Below are 13,892 nucleotides of genomic sequence, written 5' to 3'. Positions count from 1 at the left end.
TAACTGTTCCCAGAAGAGGACACCATCTCCCTGGCTTCTTTTCAACCTATTTAAGCTTAACACACTCGTAAAACTAAGATACCACCTATCTATCATTTGCTACAGAGGAAAACACTTAAGCTTCATTTATTAACAGTCACAAAGAGTCAACAAACATATTAAGAAAAATGAAAGAAAGGGAGGAGAGCTCTCATTTGAGATGTCACTTGTTAAATTTTTAAAAACCATCCTCGATGTTAATTTCAGACTCAGAGCACTTTTGCCTAATCATTACACTTTCAACTTCAGTGCTTTCTCCTTATTCAATTTGTCAACTCATCTTCCTTTCTTTATTTCAGGAGCTCTCAAAGTCCCAACTCTCCTATGAAGCCTTCCTAAGTGAAATCACATCTAACATTAAGTTTTCTATAGGCCAAATGCTATTCTAAGTCCTTTATAAGTGTTAATTCATAATCCTTATGAGATCCTTATGAGCAAAGCGTTATTATTTCCATTTTAGAAATGAAGAGCTGAAGTAAATGCTTAATAAAAGAGCATTTATGAATTTTTCTTCCCAACTCTCAACTCCTTTTTAACAGAGCCTTTCCATCTCTTACCATCATAAAATATGGGCAATTCAGACATCTATATGTATTTAAGATTCTTCTCTACTCATTGACTTATTCAATTGTTTTATAAGTCCTAAATTTTTAACAGAATCAGTACTATCCCGAATTGCAAACTTTCAAAAGGCTATAACTTGTATTACTTAGTAAAAGTATACCATTAATAATTAATTTTTAAGATACCAGCTTGAAAGAGTATTTTTACTAATACCTAAGGAAATTAAGAAGTGATGTGACTATAATAATAACAGAAAGGAGATAATATAACAGATAAATACTGGAATAGGAGGAAGTTACATAAAGAAGGCAAGTATTCATAGTATAAACATGGACCCAGAAAACCTTAACAACAATGAAAAAACTCCCATGTCATCGCACATATAAATTTTACTTCTCTTACCAACTATATATATCCTGCTTTGGACAAGACTATACCTAAACCCTACAAATAACAAACATCTACCTTATTTTTAAAGATTTTTGGCAGTGATTTCAGAAGCTCCAAAATTATATTCTTTAAAACTATGTTTCAAATTGAATTTTTGTACATAGGGACTTAAACCTACCTAGTACTTCCGTCCTCAGAAGAATATGCACACAACTCAATACGTTCAATTTTCTCTGGAACCGAAGAACTCATGATTATCGGCACTGAAACAAAACGTTGATAGTTTTCCAACATTCTTGTTATTTTTTCTTTGCTTATCCCATGAATATTACGCCTAAAAATTCCAGGGAAGAAAAAGGTAGAAGGAATATTGGTAATTAATTTTTTTTAAAAATCAAAACATATAATGTCAAGAAAAACGATATATTCCTAATACATAAAAATATCAAAGCTGGTTTATTATGACACAATATATACTATTTGACTCTAATTTTCATTTTATTCAGGATGTCTTAAATTACCATTTTCTTAATCATTCCGTACAATCTTTTCCAAACATCTTTTATCAAACTTGGGAAAAAAACTAGCAGATCCTAGTAACTTTAAAAGAAGTTATTCTTCAACTCTGCAAAAAAAAATCTCATGAGAATATGACTAGCATTTCAAGGCTTTAATTAATTATTAACTAGTGAGTAAAAAAATTCCACTACAGAGGCTTCCATTTATGCCATTATGGCAGACTAGATGTCCAGAAGGGCCCTGCTGGTAGAATAAAATTGGATCCCAGGTGAATTAAAGCAAACACACATTTTAATACATTTGTGTGTGTGTGTGTGTGAGGAAGATTAGCCCTGAGCTAACATCAGTTGCCAAGCCTCCTCTTTTTGCTGAGGAAGATTGGCCCTCGGCTAACATCCGTGCCCATCTTCCTCTACTTTATATGGGACACCACCACAGCATGGCTTGACAAGCAGTGTGTCGGTCCATGCCTGGGATGCGAACCTGCAAACCCCAGGCTGCCAAAGCGGAGCGCACGAACTTAACCACTACACCACCAGGCCGGCCCCCATTTTAATACACTTTAAGTTCAAGCAAAGAAAAAAAAAATTCTAATATTTTAAGTCTATGGATGTCCAAATATGAAGTTATATTTGTACTTTCACTCATGGTGGCTTATTTCTTTGTATGTTTTTGTTTATGAGCACTTATTTAGTTGAACCTAATATATGGGAGTTCTTAGGCCTTAAACTGTGAGTGATTTCATTCATACAGCATCTGGATTTGCATCTGCCAGAAGGCCAGATGGTATGCTTTAGTCCCTCAAGGGTCTTGTCTTAATGAAAACATGTCAGTTGCAACTATTCTATCTTAGGTTGGATCCAAGGCTTACTGTCTGGATCCCAGGACTAATATTAGCATTTGCCACCTGGGCAAATCTCGCTTTCATATTTACCTACCTCGATCTTGACTGGTTTCAGATCACAGAGAAGCAAAGAGATAGAAAATATGAAAGACAGGTTAAGAGACATAGACACAGAGGACAGAGCAAAAAGGTCTACTATACATCTAATCCAAGTCCCAGAGAGAGAAAAGAGAGTACATGGGACAGAAGCAATTTAAAGAAAAATGGCTGAGAATTTTCCAGAACTGATGAAAGACATCAATTCCCTGATCTCAGAAGCCCAACAAATCCCAAACAAGATAAATAATAAGAAATCCACAACTAGAAACACAGTACTAAAATTGTCATTCACCAAAGATAAAGAGATGATATTAAAAGCAACCAGAAATTTAAAAAAAAACTAGTCATCTACAAAGAAACCAACTATTAGAATTACAGGTGACTTAACAACAATAATAACAGAAGTCAGAAGAGTTAAATGTTATCTTCAATAACAGAAACTGTCAATCTAGAATATATTCAACACCTAGCAAATACATATTATAAGAATGAGAAGTAAAAGAATATTCAGATTTAAAAAAAAAAAAAAAAGATTTTGACATGAGGTAGGCCTACACCAAAGAAATTCTAAAAGATGAATGTCAGGCAGAAGGAAATTCCCAGATGAAAGGTCTGATGAAAGAAAAATTAAGCACAAAGCAGTAACTTTATGAGTGAAAACAAACACTGTCTGTACATTCTAGACAATCATAGCATGTAAGTTGGAAGGGAAGTAAGTACCAGAATTAAAATATTTACAAGTCCTTGTATATGTGAGGAGGAAGGCTAAGAAAATGGTTTAACTTTAAAGTTAAATTTAACATAACTGCATGATAGAATTTTTAATGTAACCACTAAAAGAATAAAAATAGTGTATGTAATTTTCAAATTAGTAGAGAAGGAAGAAATGAATAAGAAAATCTACATTCAATCAAAAAAAATCCAAAATAAGGCATGATAGGAGAAAAAAATCCAAATATATAATATCTGTGATAGGAGAAAAAATCATCACAGAAAAGTTGAGATAAATAGAAAACACAAAGAGTGAAACAGTAAAAAACAAGACCAATTATATAAATAACCAAAATAACTGTAAAAGAACTAAGCTTATCAGTTAAAAGGCAAAGATGGACAGAGTGGATTTTTTAAAACTCAGCAATACCGGTTACAAGAGACACATCTAAACATAAAGATACTGAAAGATTAACAGTAAAAGTATGGCAGAAGATATAACACTCAAATACTAATTAAAAGAAAGCTGGTGTAGTTCTATTAATACTAGACAAATTAGACTTTATGACAAACAATAATATTAAGGATAAAAGAAAATCACTAGACAAGGATAAAAGGTTCAATTAACTAGTGATATAAAAACCTTAAGTTTAGGGGGCCGGCCCAGTGGCGCAAGCAGTTAAGTGCGCATGCTCCGCTGCGGCGGCCGGGGGTTCAGATGCCAGGCGCACACCGACACACTGCTCATCAAGCCATGCTGTGGCTGTGTCCCATATAAAGTAGAGGAAGATGGGCATGGATGTTAGCCCAGGGCCAGTCTTCCCCAGCAAAAAAAAGAGGAGGATTGGCAGATGTTAGCTCAGGGCTGATCTTCCTCACAAAAAAAAAAAAAAAAACTTAAGCTTATATGCACTTCAAAAAATATCCTCAGAATATATAAAGCAAAAGTTGTAGAATTATAAGGAGAAACTGACATATTCAGCATAACAGAGGGAGACTTCAACACACCTGTCTCACAGTAGATTTCCTCATCCCTCCCTTAAACATTAATCCATCAAGCAAATTTTTTTAAAAAAGTAAAGCTACATGGGCCGGCCCGGTGGCTTAGCAGTTAAGTGCGCGCGCTCCACTGCTGGCGACCCGGGTTTGGATCCCGGGATGGCACCGACGCACCGCTTCTCTGGCCATGCTGAGGCCGCGTCCCACATACAGCAACTAGAAGGATGTGCGGCTATGACAGACAACTATCTACCGGGGCGTTGGGGGAAAAATAAATAAATAAAATCTTTAAAAAAAAAAAAAAAGTAAAGCTACAGGAGATGTAATCAACAGAATAAATAAGCATAATTTAATGATATACTAACACACTATAACCAGTATATATTCTTATCAAGCAAACATGAAACATTTATAAAAAAGTGACAATGAACCAGGCCATAAAACTTCTCTTAAAAAACATAAGAGAACTAGTATCACACAAACCACACAATCTTACCTACTGCAGTTAAGTTGAAAACAAATTTTTTTTAAAAGATAAATTTAAAAACCATCTGTTCAGAAATTTTAAAACATAGTTCTAAATAACCCAAGGGTTAAAGAATAAAATTAATCATAATGCAAATTAGAAAATATATGATAAAAAGAAAGTATTATACATTAAAATTCTGGGAGCAGCTAACATAGTACCCAGGGAAATTTACGGCCTCAAAAGCTCATATTAGAAAATGACCTAAACTTCCAGGTAAAGACTTTTAAAAATAACAGAAAAAAACAAAGCAAAATAGATTTTTAAAAAGCAAAGAAAGTAGAATAAAAGAGATGAAGTAAACATAAAACAAATTTACAACAGAAAGATCAACCAAGCAAAGAGAAGTTTATTTGAAAAGGCTAATAATAAAAAATCTGATCTCTGGTGAGACTAATCAAGAGAAAAAGAAGAAAGATACACATAAACATATTTGGACTGAAAAGGGGAACTTTGAAGTATAGATCCTGCAAAGATGTAAACGGTAAGACAATACTATAACTATTTTAATAAATTCTTAATAAATTTGAAAACTGTGGTGTAATGGATAAATTCCAATTGAACTTTCTCACAAAGAAAACACCAGATCCGAGGCTGGCCTGGTGGCATAGTGGTTAAGTGCGCGCACTCCGCTGGGGCGGCCCAGGGGTTCACAGGCCCGGATCCCGGGGGCACACTGACGCACTGCTTGACAAGCCATGTTGTGGTGGCATCCCATATAAAGTAGAGGAATATGGGCATGGATGTTAGCCCAGGGCCCATAGTCCTCAACAAAAAGAGGAGGATTGGCAACTTATGTTAGCTTAGGGCTAATCTTCCTCACCAAAAAAAAAGATAACACCAGATCCAAACAGTTTCGTAGGTTAATTCTATCAATCTTTCAAACTTACATAAACTCAGAAAAAAAAAGAACCACTTCCCAACTAATTTTATAAACCTAAAACCATGACACCAAAGCCAGGCAAGGCAAGGCAAGGAAGAGAAAACTGTAGGTCAATCTCACTCATTTACACTGATGTTAAAATCCTAAATGAAATATTAGAAAACCAAATCTAATAATGTATAGAAATGATAATAAAAAGGAATGAAGTACTGATACATACTACGACATGGATGAGCCCTGAAACATTATGCTAAGTGAAAGATGCCAGACAAAAAGGCCACATATTCTATGATTCCATTTATATGCAATGTCCAGAATAGGCAAATCCACAGAAACAGAGAAGTACATTAATGACTGTCAAGGGGAGAGGAGAATTGGGAGTGACTGACAGCAGATATGGGGTTTCTTTTTGAGATGATGGTTGCACAACATTGTGAATATACTAAAATTAGCCTGTCCTTTAGTTAGTATTGAAATGAGTTAAAATTACCTCTTAAGAAGAAAACACCCTGACCAAAATTAAGTTAGGGCTAACTCGAAGGGAATACAGAGCACAAAGCAAAACACATTGTATGCCCATGTCCTGAGTAACATTTTTAGTCAAGTCAAACAATTAAATAAAGAAAGATGTTTAACCTTGGGGAAAGGGGGGTGGGAGGAGAGTGAAATACCTCAACAGCTGGACATTTGCTACTTTTTCCATCTATACATCCTCACTTCCCTCCAGTATTCTAAATCACCAGGCAGCTACAATAATTTGTTCCTCCCAGTAGCACACGGTTCAGGCACGGCAAACCCTAGGGTCTGTTCTAGTTTCAAATATTGACATTATATTAATAAGTAATAAAGTTCTGACTATATAAGACAATTGGAATTTTTCTGTTAACTCAGTTTTAGGAACAAAAAGATAAAAACTCTTATAATCTGAAAAAAGAAGTCTATAGGCAATAGAAAATTTGTTTGTTATCAATTTTTGTGGCAAAGCTGCAATCTAATACATTTTGTTTAATTCCTTATTTATAAGGGGAAAAAATCTAGATGGACTTACTATCACTGTCAGGAAATAAAAAAGATGTTAGATAGCCTCCAAGTTTTACCTTGCAAGTTCCTTCGGTTTGAACTTCCACCATGTGTCCGGTTCTCGGAAAAGAACTTTATATTTATGTTTTTGTGACTACATACAAAAAAGACGAAAACATTAAAAATAATTACTTCCATGAAATTAAATTCATTGCATCCAAATTCATAGCATGTTAAAACTGAAAGAACCTAAAAGATTATCTAATCTTGATGAGTGTGTTAAACTGGCAAAATGCATGTCTTTGACCTAGCAATTAACTTCCAGAAATTTATGCTACTGATAAATATTATAAAAGTGCAAAGATATATATACACCAGGATATCCAGTTCACCATTATTTGCAATAGCTATAAAATGCAAACAACTCAGTGGCTTTTAATATGGAACTGGCTAAAAAAATGAAGGTAAACCATACAATGAAAATATTATTCAGTAATTTTTTAAATTCTATATGTATTAATGAGAAAAAGTCCTTAATATAAATTGTTAAGAAAATAAGATACAGAATTTTCACTTGGGTTAAAAAGGATTATTCACACATTTGTACATGTATAGAAAACTTCTGGAAAGATTCTCAAAAATAATATTAAAAGCATCTACCTCAAGAAAGTAGGACTTGAGGCATTCTTTTTTATGGTTTGAATATTTAACATATATATGCATGACTTTAATAATTTTAAAACTACTTTAAATAACAGCTCACTCTATTTTCCAAAACCCTAATATGACTATAACCTAAAAGCCAAGCCCTACACTTTTGCACTGGATCCATCTCCTCTCTCCATCTCAAGGATGGAGTTCAGCTATTTTTCCCTCCCTCCTGAATCAATCCCATCACATTCTGTTATTTCTCCCATCTTATTCTGAACCCCACTTCCCCTGCCAGCTATCTCCCCATTTTCCTGCTCCCCTTTGCAGGAAAATGTCTCAAAATAATTACTATATTCTCTGTCTCCAACTCCTCTCTTCTAGCCTCTCTTAAACCCACTCCAACTGGCTACTCTACTGAAACTGGGCATCAAGACCACGAATTACTTCCACACTGAAAAATCCTATGGTGAATTTTCAGTCCTCTCTTGACCTTCAGCAGCATTTGTCACAGTTCATCACTCTCTTCTTACATTTCTCTTCATTACACACTATTGCTCTTCCTCCCACCCCACTGGGTGAGTGTTCTCATTCTGCTAGTCCTTCCTTTTCACTCAGACCTCTTCTCACAATGGAATGCCCCAGACTTAGTCCTAGATCCTCTACTTTTGATCCAGACTTACTTCCTTGGTAATATGACTCCATTCCTTGGTTTTAAATATCATCCATATGGTGATGACTCTCAAATATATATCTTTAGCCCAGAATTCATTCCTGCACTCCAAACTCATAGATCCAACTACCTATTCAACAAATTTAACATATTCAAACCTAAACTTTTGAAATCCATTACCCCACACCCACCCCAAAACTATTCTATCTGAACCCTTCTTCATCTCAGCTGATGACAACCTCGTTACACAAGCCAAAAACCAACCTTGATGTCATACTTGACTCCTCTTTTCCTTTCACATTCACATCAATCCACCAAGAAATTCAGTTGGCTCTACTTTCAAAATATATCCACAATCTAATCACTACTGTTACCTTCACTGCTACCATGTTGGTCTGAGTCACACGATCTCTTACTTTAATTACTGCTATAGCCCTCTAACTAGTCTCCCTGCTTCCATCCTTGTCCTCCCAAGTCTAATCTCAACACTACACTACAGTGATCCTGTTAATAGTTGGATCATGTCACCACTCTGTTCAAAACCCTCTGTTATGGACTAAATGTCTGTGTCTCCTCAAACCCCATATGTTGAAACCCCATTCCTATCATGTGACTATACTTGAAGATAGGGCCTTAATTATGCAAGTAATTAAGGTTAAATGAAGTCATAATGGTGAGACCTTAATCCGATAGGCTTAGTGTCCTTATAAGAAGAGACACCAATGTACACCTGAAATTTATACAATGTTATAAACCAATGTTACCGCACTAAAAAGTAAATAAACTATTAAAAAAAAAAAAACGAAGAGACACCAGACAACTCACTTGCTCCACCACGTGAGAACACAGCAAGAAGGTGACCATCTGCAAGCCAGAAAGAGAACTCTTACCAGAAACTGACCCCACTGGACGTTGATCTGGGACTTCTAGCTTCCAAAACTGTGAGAAAATCAACTTCTGCTGTTTAAGCCACCCAGTCTATGGTATTTTGTTATGGCAGCCTGAGCAAACTAATACATCTTACACGCCACTCAAGGTAAAATCCAAGGTCCTTACAGTGATCATGAGCCCTTACTTAATCTGCCCTACTTCTCTCCAACCACCATTATTACATCTCTGTCCTCACCTCACCTCGCACTGTTGATCCCCTTAGTTTTATGACAAGATGCCAGAAGTAGTCATTGCTACATTCTCTCACTACTGACAGAAAAGCCCAAAAGTCAACCCAGACACTGAGGTAGGAAGTGACATAGCACTCTGTAATGAGTCTACTCACTTCCATCTCCTCATCCCAGCACCAAATTTCATACAACTTATTCAGGGCCTGGCAACTGCCCAGGACTTTAATTACCTAAAGGGGTGTCATGTAGCTCTTAGGATCAAATTAATTTTAAATGCACACACACACAGAGAAAAAGAGAGACTATGAATTTAAAGACTTTTTCAACTCCCATATGTCAATAGGCAAATCTTAATAATACGTTATATTACTAGGGAGGATTCTGACTTATGTCAAGCTATATGATAGCTCACAAGTAAAGTAATAAGTTTTGCCAGTTGCCACTAAGCATACTTGACTGCTCCCTATTTATCCTCAACTCACTACTTAGCTACTTTGTAAATGACAGTCAAGATAGTAACCGACAGTTATCTCCAATCTATTCCACTCCCCCAGGGCTCTCATTATCTTGCTACCAAAAGAAGCAAAAAGTCATTCTTCTCTACAGTAACTCCTATATCTACTTCTTTATGAAGAAAAAATGAGTTTGGCACTCTATGATAAGCAGGAGTCCCTTATACTTCTGAGTTGGGAAGAGCCAAGGAATCGATACTAGAAAAATAGCTTTATATTTTCACTTATTATATAAGAGAAAGGGGAAAGGAAAACCTTATAGAAGGCTGAAGCTAAACGAAAATCAGAAACAGTAATTTGGGGCTTTATTCTCTACGTAGGAAAATAAACCGTTAAAGAACTTTCTAAGATGACAGCAGGAAGCTAAAGAAAACCTACAGAGAAGTCAAGTAAGGTTAAGGGGGAAAGCATGCCCCCTGTGGTGACTATACCAGCCTAGAAATTATGAACTCCTAAAGCCAGAAAGCAAACTGAATTTCAGCTCCCAATACGGTAAAATCAAATCTTTGTTTCCTCTACTAACCCTGCACAGAAGTAAAATCTCACTTGCTTCCAAAAGACAGATAATTTTCTTCAGAAGGTGAAGAATCACACCTTCAAAACAGTACAAGTGCCCTAGGCATAGCAAAGGAGGTAGAGGCTAGATGTGTCAAAGATATAAAAGCGGAAGTACAACATTTATTCACTAAAGTATAAACTTAGCTTCCAGGTGCCAGGCACGTGCTAATCTTGGGGGAATAAACCAAATAATACCCCATACTCACAAAAGTTTCATTCATCAACTTACTCAACAAATATATATGTACTATATGTCAAGCACAGTGCTATACCCTGGAGATCCAATGATGAATAAAACAATAGTCCCACCCTCAAGAATATAGAGATGGCCTAGAGCCAAATCCAGCCATTCAACCAGTATTTGTACAGCCTAGGAGTTAAAGACAGTTTTCATATCTTTAAAAAAGTTGTTTTTAAAAAAGGGGAAAAAAATAGAATATGCAAGAGAGACTGTATGTGGCCCACAAAACCTAAAATATTTACTATCTGGCATTTTATAGAAAAAAGTTAGCCAACCACGGCCTACTGATAAAAACAGTGTGCTTAATGCCATGACAGAAATAAGCCAGGGTGCCACGAAAGCGGAAAGAGTATTCAACTCAGCTTTTCAGTAAGTTAATGAATGCTAACTTCCTGAAAAAGGTGACATCAAAGCTGTGCAAAAAAGGAATGTGGCAAATTTGGAGAACCAAAAATAGTTGAGTTTACAGAATTCTGAATTTCTCAGAATAGCAAAATTTCAAAAGAATGTAGGGAATAAATAAAGGCCAACCAAATTTTGATTATGCCAAATGAGAACAATTTTCAGAAATTGCTTGAGAACAATTTGAGAAAAAAAATCATATATACATATTCACACACAAACATAAAATTATATATACACACACATAAACATAAAACTATAATTTAATACCACTACCTTTTCATAAAAGACATCAAAAAACAAAAATAATCTTAGAATTTAAAAACTGAATCTCAGAATTTGAAAATTGAATAAATTAAGCTTTATGGAAAAAACTATTCCTACTTTTCTCATTTTGCTAAAGACCAGAGAAAGCTCAGTTACCAACAGTCCGAGGACTGTTTGCTTGAGATTCACTTGTGTAATTAACGCCTCCCAATAATTTCAAACCCAATATTATAGACTTATGACAATTTATGGTACAAACCAAAGCAACATATGGCTTCATTTCCCATGCCTGTAGGTTTGTATTATCTATTATTATAGGGGATATCTTCTTCTCAAATGCTTCTTTTGCTGAAAAACACAAACAGAAAATGACAAATTATTTTTAATAACAATATTAAGTATTATCTTGATATTTTAAAAGTCTGATCTTGCTTTCATAATTTGAAAATCATAAATATGTGCTCATTTTACTCACAGCCCTACTTCTAAATATCACTTTTTTTTTTTTTTAAAGATTTTTTATTTATTTATTTTTCCCCCAAAGCCCCAGCAGATAGTTGTCTGTCATAGCTGCACATCCTTCTAGTTGCCGTATGTGGGACGCGGCCCCAGCATGGCCAGAGGAGCGGTGCGTCAGTGCGCACCTGGGATCCGAACCCGGGCCGCCGGCAGCACAGTGCGCACACTTAACCGCCAAGCCACGGGGCCGGCCCGAAATATCACTTTTGAGTACATGACAAATTAAAGTACAGGTAAATGTTGAATAATAAATACTAAATAAATAAATACTAAGGTTATAATCAGAGAAAATTATTAAATAAAAACTATCTGATCTAAGTTTTGTGTGTGTTACATGTACAAACAGCATAAATGAAAAAAAAAGCTATCATTAAAAACAATATCATGCTAAAAGCAACACGGTATCCTGGATAAGATTCTGGAACAGAAAAGGTCTTCAGTAGAAAAACTAAAATCCAAATAAAGTCTAGAGTTTAATTAACAGTAATGTACCAATGTTAATTTCTTAGTCTTGACAAATGTACCAGGGTTATATAAGATGTTAACATCAGGGGAAAATGGGTGAGGGATATACAGAACTCAATGCTGCTTTTGAAACCTTCCCATAAATCTAAAATTATTCCAAAATAAAGCTTAAAAACAAACAAAAAATATAGACAAACACCAAAAAAAGATACAATGATTTGAAATGAAGAAAATATTATGATATACTGTTGTGCAAGAGGTTTTCTTATAAAACTACCTTTTTCCCAAGGAATTAGATCATTCAGTAAATTAATGATACACCACAATAAATAACCCTTACAAGGAAATTATTTGGAAGTTTTAAAAGTTCTGTCTACTCTCTTACAACTCAGTAATGAAAAAAACAAATGATTCAATTTAAAAATGGCAAAAAACTTGAACAGACATCTCTCCAAAGAAGATAAACAAATGTCCAAAAAGCCAAAAAGATGCTCAACACCATCAGCCGTTAGGGAAATGCAAATCAAAACCACAATGCGATACCACTTCACACACACCAGGATAGCTATAATCAAAAAGACAGATAAGCGGGCCGGCACATTGGTTAAGTTCGGCGCACTTAGCTCATGGCTTCGGATCCCAAGTGTGGGCCTAGACCACTCATTAAAGCCATGCTGTGGGGCGACCCACATACAAAATAGAGAAAGACTGGTATAGATGCTAGTTAGCTCAGGGCCAATCTTCCTCAAGCAAAAAGAGAAAGGTTGGCAACAGGTATTAGCTCAGAGCCATTCTTTCTCACCAAAAAAAAAAGATTTAATATTAATATTGCTGTGGTTGTTCCTGTAGCAAGGGCAGGTTGAACTATTCCTAAGCATTTTTCATCCTCATTTTCAATCTTTACAACAATCCTGGGGGTTAAGCATTATTATGCCCTTTTACAGAGGGAGACAACAGCCTTGGAGAGTATAAACACAGTCATGCACTGCTTAACGACAGGGACACGTTCTGAGAAATGCATTGTTAGGTGATTTCGTCAGTGTGTGAACATCATAGAGTATTTACACAAACCTAGATGGTATAGCCTACTACACACCTAGGCTATATGGTACCAATCATTCAAGACCACCATCATTTACGTGGTCTGAAATGCTGTTATGCGGTGCATGACTGAAACTTGCACAAGATCACACAGCTAGTAACTGACAAATACAAGATTGCTCTTCACCACATCATACTGTTTCCTTTATTTTTAGCTGTGTTGGTATTTTCATATTCCTGAGTTCTCACTTGAAGATTTAGTTCAAGAAAGAATACAGAAGAATTTAACAATGTCTGAAAACAGCAAACTCAAGAATCACCCTCACAATGCATTTATCATAAAAGAAAGGCTAAGTAAAATATTGTCTATATGTCTTAATAAGAATTCCCCATATAAAATTCAAACTATTCATATAACTAAACACTTCACGATAAAACCATCTTCAGCAAATAAATAGTTGCACTAATAAAGAAATTAGGATTTTACCTATGATCTCCCTGCAGATTCACTTTGAGGAGAGCCATTTTTACTCTCACATCATCTTCCATAAAAATTAAAATTAAACTAACCTGGGGAAGACTAGCGGTTAACAAAGCAAATTCAAATTTAGGAAACAGAAACCAGAGCATACCAGACAACTGTAACCATCTTGAGCTATTCTGAGACCCAAGTAGAAAATCTGATTTACTTCTGACAAAATATTGATTAAATAAAACTTAAATATGCCATGCAATGTTCTAAGCATTTTACAAAAATTAACTTGTTTAACCCTCATAACAACTCTGTGAAATAAGACTACCTCTTACTACGTAACATAAGAACTGTTATAGTTATAATTTTATATATATTA

At 35.3% G+C, this 13,892-nt stretch overlaps 1 protein-coding gene across 11 annotated transcripts in view; it reads right to left on the bottom strand.

Moving 5' to 3' along the window:
- N4BP2 (NEDD4 binding protein 2) overlaps positions 1–13,892 on the bottom strand; it is a 78,897-nt gene that overhangs the window by 32,730 nt on the left and 32,275 nt on the right. For all 11 annotated transcript variants that reach the window (XR_015552906.1, XM_087434221.1, XM_087434222.1 and 8 more), the window contains 3 exons: positions 11,276–11,364; positions 6,672–6,748; positions 1,172–1,327 (listed from right to left, as the gene is read on the bottom strand). Coding sequence is in view for 10 of the 11 variants with exons in the window: in XM_087434221.1 (XP_087290347.1) it covers positions 1,172–1,327; positions 6,672–6,748; positions 11,276–11,364 (322 nt within the window). In the remaining variant the exon portion in view is untranslated. The remainder of the gene's footprint in view (positions 1–1,171; positions 1,328–6,671; positions 6,749–11,275; positions 11,365–13,892) is intronic.

The sequence above is a fragment of the Ceratotherium simum genome, chromosome 8, assembly GCF_057802395.1.
Source record: "Ceratotherium simum simum isolate JZ-2026a chromosome 8, ASM5780239v1, whole genome shotgun sequence".
Taxonomy (NCBI): Eukaryota; Metazoa; Chordata; class Mammalia; order Perissodactyla; family Rhinocerotidae; genus Ceratotherium; species Ceratotherium simum.
This window is presented reverse-complemented; position numbering and strand designations above follow the sequence as displayed.